The sequence below is a fragment of the Vidua macroura genome, chromosome 26 (genome assembly GCF_024509145.1).
Source record: "Vidua macroura isolate BioBank_ID:100142 chromosome 26, ASM2450914v1, whole genome shotgun sequence".
NCBI classification, from domain to species: domain Eukaryota; kingdom Metazoa; phylum Chordata; class Aves; order Passeriformes; family Viduidae; genus Vidua; species Vidua macroura.
Genome location: NC_071596.1, coordinates 5,655,620 through 5,663,658, shown reverse-complemented (window position 1 = coordinate 5,663,658; position 8,039 = coordinate 5,655,620). Strand labels below are relative to the sequence as shown.

Here is an 8,039-nt window from a genome sequence, read left to right as displayed (position 1 = left end):
GGCTGCACCAAAGCCGCTGCCCTCGGGTCCTCCCCGTTTTCACCAGCTCCTGCCCGCTCTGCCGTGGGGAACGGGGCCCTTTCAGCCAGGCTGGGGTCAGAGCACTGAAATCAGTCACAGAGCAGAAGTCACAAAGCCCTGCAGCCTCTCCTGCTGCACGGGGGGAGGAAGCCTTGGAGAACACACTGACCTTTGCAATGTGCTGGCAGGCAGCAGCAGGGCTGCACGAGGCTTTACTCACCCGCTCAGCACTCAGGTACCTCCCAGCACCTTGCTTTTCCTGCCACACACACACACAAAAAAAAAAAAGGCTCCACAGAGAGCCACCCAGCCCTGGAAGGTTTGGTATGGTTTTATAAGGTCACCATTTCTACAGAGAATATCACATTAAAAACATCCACTCACAAAACCAGCGGCGCGGGAGGAAGGCTCGGCACCAGAGCAGGGCTGCCACAAAAGCCTTGAGCTGAGACTTCAGAGCCTTTCTGGGGCCTGCTCTGCCCACAGATGCACAGTTCTGCCTCAGCCCATGAGGTTCTTGGCCTGTTGACTACGATGAAAGCATTCCTGGATCCGGGGAAGGGCTAAGAGGTGACAAAGCCTGGGATTCTGGGACTCCCCATGCTTCCCGCAGCGTGGAACGCTTGGTTTGGTCACACTTTGGAATTCCCACCCCCACTGCCAGTCCCTGCCCTGCTCCTCTCACTGAGGGAGAACATGAACTTTCCTCCTGGATGCCAACAGCTCCTTTGGATATTATCCCAAATCCTCACTTTGCTCTTTTTTTTTTTTTTTCTGGCGGAAAAATCCCAAACAAAGCAGCGACACAAGGAGTGGGGTCAGCAGTAAAAGAACAGGGCAATGGGACAGAGACAGCACGTTCACAAACGCTGGGATTCCTCCTCTCCCAGGAGCAACAAATGGGAACCAGCAGCCAAAGTCTGGGCAGGACAGAGCCAGCCCTGCTGTCACCACGGGATCCGAGCAGTGACAGCAGCCCCGAGCTGCACGCCAGGGATGCCAGGGGCGAGCAGATCATCTTCAGCCGTTAGATGATCCAGGGAACGATCACTACACGCAGTTGGTTTGCAGCCTGTGAATGCAGGAAGCCATTTCAGCTGTAGCTCCCCAGATAAAAGGTCCCTGCAGCCTCCCGAGCCGGGCGTTTGCTTCGGGTATTCCAGCCGGGCAGAACCATCCACGCCGTTCCCCACCACACTCCGGGGGCTCGGACGCTTCGGATCTTCCCCGCGTGGTAGAAAGGAGGCTTCACTGAGCCAGGCCGCCCTTCTGGCCCGTCCAGAGCTCCCGCAGCTCCACCTTGCAGCCCAGGTCCCTGAGGGCAGCCCTGGCCACGTCGTCGCAGTCCCGGTGCGCGGCGCGAGCCTCCGTGATCAGCAGCTCCGCTCCCATCTCCAGGATGGGCCGCGACAGGTCCCGGCTGCGCGACACCAGGTTCCGGATCAGCATGCACGCCTGCTTCTGGGGACGAGGCAAGCACAGGCTCAGCTCGGGGCTCTGCAGGCAGGCCCAGGGTCAGTGGGCTTTGCAGGGAGGTCAGTGGGTTCCTGAGGCAAGCCCAGGGGTCAGTGGGTTTTGTAGGAAGGTCAGTGGGCTTTGCAGGCAAGCGCAGGGGTCAGTGGGTGCCTGAGAGAAGCCCAGGGGTCAGTGGGTTTTGTAGGAAGGTCAGTGGGTTCCTGAGGCAAGCCCAGGGGTCAGTGAGTTCCTGAGGGAAGCCCAGGGGTCAGAGGGCTTTGTAGGAAGGTCAGTGGGCTTTGCAGGCAGGCCTAGGGGTCAGTGAGTTCCTGAGGGAAGCCCAGGGGTCACTGGGTTTTGTAGGAAGGTCAGTGGGTTTTGCAGGCAGGCCCAGGGGTCAGTGGGTGCCTGAGGCAAGCCCAGGGGTTAGTGGGCTTTGCAGGGAAGCCCAGGGGTCAGTGGGTTTTGTAGGAAGGTCAGTGGGTTCCTGAGGCAAGCCCAGGGGTCAGTGGGCTTTGCAGGGAAGCCCAGGGGTCAGTGGGTTCCTGAGGCAAGCCCAGGGGTCAGTGGGCTTTGCAGGGAAATGCAGCCATGGAAGGTTTTGGCATGCACAGAGCAGATCAGCTAAAGAGTATTTCCTGAGAAGCCCAAATGTGAGATGCTGCAGAGCAACCAACTGTTCCCTGGAGGAATAAAATCCATGGATTTTTTTCCCTGTTGAAGTTTAAACAACCAGAGCTCTGTGCAAATCTCCAACACCATCCAGGCAATACCAATTAATTTTTAAATAACACAAAAAATTCTCCAGTGCAGCAGCCCTGCCTTTCCACGCTACTCTAGGCATTTAAACTACTCTTCAGAAAATATTTTCTATTTTTTAACACTCTGGAAAGCACAAAAGTGGACACAGAACCTGCTGAAACCTGCAGGAGAAACCAGAGGCAATCTTCTTGCCATGCAGGTGGGTTATATGACTCTGGAGAATGGATGGCACAGGCTGGGTTGGAAAGAGCCCATCCTCCTTCTGCTGCTCCCAGGAGGAAAAGGAATGCCTGGAACTGTGGCATTCCACAGCTTTAAGAACCTGCATTCAGGTGGATTTGGAAGCTCAATTCAGCTTTGCTCTGAGCAGCTCAGGGTGACAAAGGGCTGCACTGAGTCGCTGCCTTCCCAACGCATTCAAAACCCGCCAGAATTTGATGAGTACAAGGGGAAAAAAAAAAAAATCCCCAAAGAGACAGATGAACAGACCCCCAAACCAGGCCTGCCTGACTCAGCAGGTGCTGTGAGGGACATACCTGCACAGCCACCTCTCGTGGGTGAGCCTTCATGGCCTGCAGAGCTGCCAAGGCCCCGCCGCTCTCCATGATGACGCCGCAGTTCTCGGGCTTGCGCAGGGCCAGCATGCACAGGGCTGCACAGCCCTGCTCACAGATCTGCAACACACAGGGCAGCACGCTCACTGCCTGCAAAGCTGCCTTTCAGCCAAATCAAAGTGGGGTTTTTTTTTCCCTTCTGTGGCAGTTTTGGAGTTGTTTTTGTGGTTTTGAAGTTTCTCCCGCTGCGGCGTCCTGCTGCTCCGGCACGTAAAGCAAGGGGAGGGTTGGAATAATGATCTTAAGAGATATTCCCAACCTTCATGATGCTGTGTTTTGCACGCCAGAGGTGTAAAACACCATCCCCGCCAACCATCTGATTCAGGAACAAGAAAAATAAACCAGCACAAGGTGGAAAAACCCCTAAATTCACGCAAACATTGAACGCTCCACAGCCGGGCGTTTGAGCTTTCCCTGCACACACACATCCTGCAGCTCCGGCTGAGCTCCATCCCCATCCCACAGGGAACTCCCTGCAGGGTACCTGAGGGCACCCAGGGGGTTACCTGAGGGTTGCCCAGGTGGTGGCTGATGGCCAGCACGATGAGGTCGGTGGCCCCGGCGTCCACAATGGCGTCCTTGACGTCGTCGTTGCCGGCCACGGCGCGGATGGCGCTGAGCACCTGCTTCACCACGTCCTGCTCCGTGGGGAAACAGCAGTTCAAAAGGCAGCAGAGAGAGTTTGAGAGCTTGCAAAGCAGAGCAGAACATTCCCCCCTTCCACGAAAATGGTTGTGGCAATCATCAGCTGCAAAAACTCCACCCTCAGTCGCTTCCTCGCCGCACAAGGGACCTTGGAGACCTCTGCGTGAGGCTTAAAAAATCAGACATCAGCCTCTGGGACCCGAGCATCTACATCCCTTGTTTAAAATCTCTTTTTGGTGGAAAACCAACCATTCAGCCTTTCTGGGAGCAGGCAGAGCTCTGCTGGGGGACACAGGAATAATTCTGAGCATGAAACTCAGGAATTTTACCTGCAGGGCGTTTAATTCTGCATGTGTGGGGTGAGTCGGGATCAGAGGGGTTTCAGCCCTGACTGCACAGGCCAAGGCTCATTGAGGAACATGAACCTCCTTGCTTGGGATGAGAAGCTCCCCCCAGAACACTCCCCACTGCTCACCGGGTGCTCCATGCAGTCAGCCAGCAGAGCCACCATGAAATTTAAGCCCCCAAGGTCCACGATTTCCTGGCAGAACTCATTCCTGACAGAGAGGCGGGAGAGGGTGGCACAGAGCTCACTGAGAACCCCGGAGTTATCCGTGAAGGCTGCGGAGGAGAGAGGAGGGATGGAGTCATCACTGCACCATGAACGTGGTTTTACTGTGATTGATGGTGTAGGAAATTGTGTGTTTCATTTTACAGATCACAGCAGCACGGGTGACACCTGCTCACTGCTCCTAGCCAGAGTCTTCTCTGGGTAAGAAGCACCTGAGGCCCCTAAACCTGTAAAATACTTCCTAAATACAGTGAAAATCTGCTCTCATCACCTGACTGCTCCACAGGTTGGCAGCAGCAGCTGGCATTTTTGGCTCTCTCAGGGCACATTTCATGGACAGAATTAAACCCCATTTGAGTGACAAAGTCTTGAATCACCTCTGAGCAGGTTCAAGTTATGACAATGAGAGAAGAAATCAGACAATGAGAGAAGAAATCACAAGTGATTCCTGAGATAATGAGAAGAAATCACAAGTGATTCCTGAGAAAAAATCACAAGTGATCCCTGAGAAAATGAGAAAAGAAACCACAAGCGATTCCTGAGACAATGAGAAGAAATCAAAAGTGATTCCTGAGACAATAAGAATCACAAGTGATACCTCAGACAATAGGAGAAGAAACCACAAGTGATTCCTGAGAAGAAATCACAAGTGATCCCTGAGAAAATGAGAAAAGAAACCACAAGTGATTGCTGAGACAATGAGAAGAAATCACAAGTGATTCCTGAGAAAATGGGAAGAAACCACAAGTGATTGCTTAGACATTGAGAAGAAATCATAAGTGGTCCCTGAGAAGAAACCACAAGTGATTCCTGAGACAACAAGAAGCAATCCCAGGGGATTCCCCATCAGGATCAACACCCCCAGGGTCCGTTTTACCTTTTGCAGCCTCGATGAGGACTCTCAGCCCATCGTTCTCCAAGACAATCATCTTGGCGTGGTCGTGGGCGTGACCGAAGGGCACACGGATGTCGTCGTCGAAGGTCATCACCCTGAGGGCCGAGGCCGCCGTCCTGACCACCTCAGCGCTGCTGCCGTGCTGGGCGATGGCCCCGGTGAGGAGAGGGAGGACGCCGCCCTTGACGAAGCCCTGCCTGTTGTGCTCGTGCTTGAGGCAGGCGTGGCGCACGCAGCGGATCCCGGCCAGCGTCACCTCGGCGTCCCCGCGCCGCTCCCGCAGGCAGCGCAGCAGCAGCTCCCGCCCCGCCGCGTCCAGCAGGTCTGGCTGCCCGTCCAGCAGCGTGGCCAGCGTGGAGAAGGCTTGGAGCAGCAAAGCCCTGTCCGGGGCGGCCAGCTGGCAGGCGGAGAGCACGGCGGGGTAGGCGCCGTTCTGGCCGGCCACGTAGCGCGAGGCCGGCTGCTCCTTGCACTGCGCCGCCAAGGCCGACAGCTGCTCGGGCAGCCGGGCCACGTCCCGCTCTGCCACGGCTCTGCCCAGGCACTCCAGGGTCTGAGGGACACACCAAGGGTTAGTGCTGCAGCCCAGGCCTGCAGGACTTACAGCCAGCCGGTCATTTTACAGCATCACACAACAGTGAGGCTGGGAGACACCTCCAAGTCCAACCCACGCCCCAACGCCTCGACTGTAGCACCACGTGCCACGTCCAATCTTTTTTTTGAACACATCCAGAGCTGGTGATTCCACCACCTCCCTGGGAACACAATTCCAGTGCTTTATTATTCTTTCAGTGAAGAATCTTTTCCTAATATCCAATCTGAACCTCCCCTGACGTAGCCTGAGGCTGTGTCCTCTTGTTCTGTCAGTGCTGCCTGGTGGAAGAGACCGACCCCACCTGTCTGCACCTCCCTTCAGGGAGTTGTGGAGAGCAACAAGGTCACCTCTGAGCCTCCTTTTCTCCAGGAAAAAAGGTTGGAAATCAGGCTGGTGTAAAGGGAGCAGTGTCTGGGCTTCGTGCACGCAACCCCTGGAGGGACAGGGGCTCCCTCTGCCACCTGTGTCACAGCTCTGCTGGGCACCAGGCTGACCAGCACCACCTGAGCTGGGTCTAACCAGCTCACTCCAGCTCTGGAAGTGTCCCCAGCCAGGTTGGACAGGCCTTGGAGCAAGCTGGGCTAAGTGGGACTGACCCCCACCTTGTCCCCAGCCCCGTGCCACGTCCTGTCATTCCTTGGCACACTCCAGGCATGGGGACCCCAAACCTGCCTGGGCAGCCCTGAGCACCCTCTCCATGAGGAAACCCCACCTGAGCCTGCCCTGGCACACCTTGAGGCCCTTCCCTCCTGTCCTGCCCCGGGAGCAAAGCCCGAGCCCACCTCACTTACCCAGAGCCTTCCCTGAAAAGTGCAAGGAGCTCTTGGAACGTTTTATATTTGCAGAAGAAATGGGATTAACTGCCTGAAGAGCTCCCAGAGAAATGGGGCAGAGGCACAAGTTGGCCTAGTACTTATTATTATTATTATTATTATTATTATTATTATTATTATTCTATAACCCCTGAGAGAGAGAGCAGCAATTTGTGCTCCTACCAGCAGGATTTGATGCTTTTGCCTCTGCCCGTTCTCAGAGGCAGGAGGTCGCACAGCTTTCACAATATTGCTCAGGTCCACACCTAAAAGGGGAAATAAAACCAAGGTTAATGTTGGTTCCAGGATAATTAGAGTCAAATAAACAGTATTAGTTCCAGTTCTAGGGAGAAGCTGCCAAGGTAACCACAGAGAACAAAGATGAACTTGTAAAGCTGCTGAAATGCTCAGTTCTGACTGTCAGGTCAGATTCTGCCTGGAACAAAGCTAGATGTCATTTGAGAGGGGGGAAAAAAAGGAAAGAACTTAATTCCACTGACCAAATGTTGCCCTCCAGCTTCCCTCTAAGCAGTTTTGCAGTCAGAATTAACCCACAAAAGCAGGTCAGCATTAATGGTGTCTCTGTTCCACTTCACAAAGGCTCCTTTCCCACGCTGCACGATCCACCTTTGCCTGCAGGATTCCTTTAAACCGCGGGGTTTGGGAAAGCCCAGCCCGCAAAAGGCGCGGCCGTACCTTGGGACTCGAACTGCTGCACCGCTTCCCTCACGGCCTCCTCGGGCTCCATCTCGAACTCGGCGATGTTCTCCTGCACCGCGTCATCGAACGTCTCCTGGCTGATCTGCTTGGAGCCCATCGTGCCGCCAGGGGCTGGATCCGCCTCCGCGTGCCGCTGCTGACAGAGGGCACAGCTCGATTTGCTGCGAAACCCCCGAGTGCCCGGCGGACACCGAGCGAGGGGCTCCTTCTTCCCCAGACACAGCCTCGGAGCTCCGCACCAAAGATACCCAACCAAAAGCACGGCCGGCGGTTTATTTAACACGGCAGGGGAGAGGGATAAGGAGGCGTTTCAGCAGCATCCCCAGATTTAGATGGGGTTTCAGGACCCGTCACCGTGACAGGGCAGCACCGAGGGCACCGTGCCCGGTGCACGGCCCCGGCCCTCAGCCCGCCCTGCCCCGCTTCCCCCGGGCCCCGGCGCATCCCACAGCCCTCAGAGGGCCCCGCAGCTCCCAGCGACGCGGAGAGGGCCCCGAAGGAAGGCGGCGGTGCCGGCGGAGCTCCGGAGCACCCGCGGCCCCGCTCGCCCTCACGACCCACCTGGGCTCGCGCCGGACAAAAGGCGAGCGCGGGACGGCCCCACTCGGCCGCCGTACGCGCTCTCTGCGCATGCGCCGCGGCCCAAATTCACGCCGTCCGCCCTCACGCCCAGCGAAAAAGAGCGCGGGGGGGGGCGGCAACGCGCATGCGCAACGCTCCCGCGCCCGGCCGCTCCCACGCACGCGCAGCAGGCGCAGCGTGCCCGCAGGGCAGCGGCTGCTCCCTGAGAGCGGGAGGCCGCGGGCCGCTCCCCTCGCTCCCCCGTCCCGCTTTACCGGCAGCGCGCGCGCACCGTTAGTACCGCCCCGCTGCCGCCGGCGGGGGATGAGGCGGCTCCGCGCCGCGGGAGGGGGCGTGGCACAGAGGGGCGTGGTTAACGAACGAAGAG

The 8,039-nt window shown here is 56.9% G+C and overlaps 1 protein-coding gene across 6 annotated transcripts; it reads right to left on the bottom strand.

Moving 5' to 3' along the window:
- Nucleotides 1-336: 336 nt before the first annotated feature.
- ARMC6 (armadillo repeat containing 6) lies at nt 337-8,010 on the bottom strand. Of its 6 annotated transcripts, none has more exons than XM_053999434.1 (8): nt 7,927-8,010; nt 7,067-7,226; nt 6,554-6,636; nt 4,946-5,516; nt 3,973-4,118; nt 3,359-3,490; nt 2,775-2,912; nt 337-1,482 (listed from the first exon to the last, which is right to left on the bottom strand). In XM_053999434.1, exons 2-8 carry the CDS (start codon nt 7,185-7,187, stop codon nt 1,270-1,272), a joined length of 1,404 nt encoding a protein of 467 aa, XP_053855409.1. In that variant the 5' UTR covers nt 7,188-7,226; nt 7,927-8,010; the 3' UTR covers nt 337-1,269. The 6 variants fall into 6 exon arrangements, with proteins under 6 accessions (XP_053855409.1, XP_053855410.1, XP_053855408.1 ...); XM_053999435.1 differs by having other exon boundaries at nt 7,067-7,223; nt 7,927-7,990; XM_053999433.1 differs by lacking the exon at nt 7,927-8,010 and adding an exon at nt 7,652-7,904.
- Nucleotides 8,011-8,039: the final 29 nt, after the last annotated feature.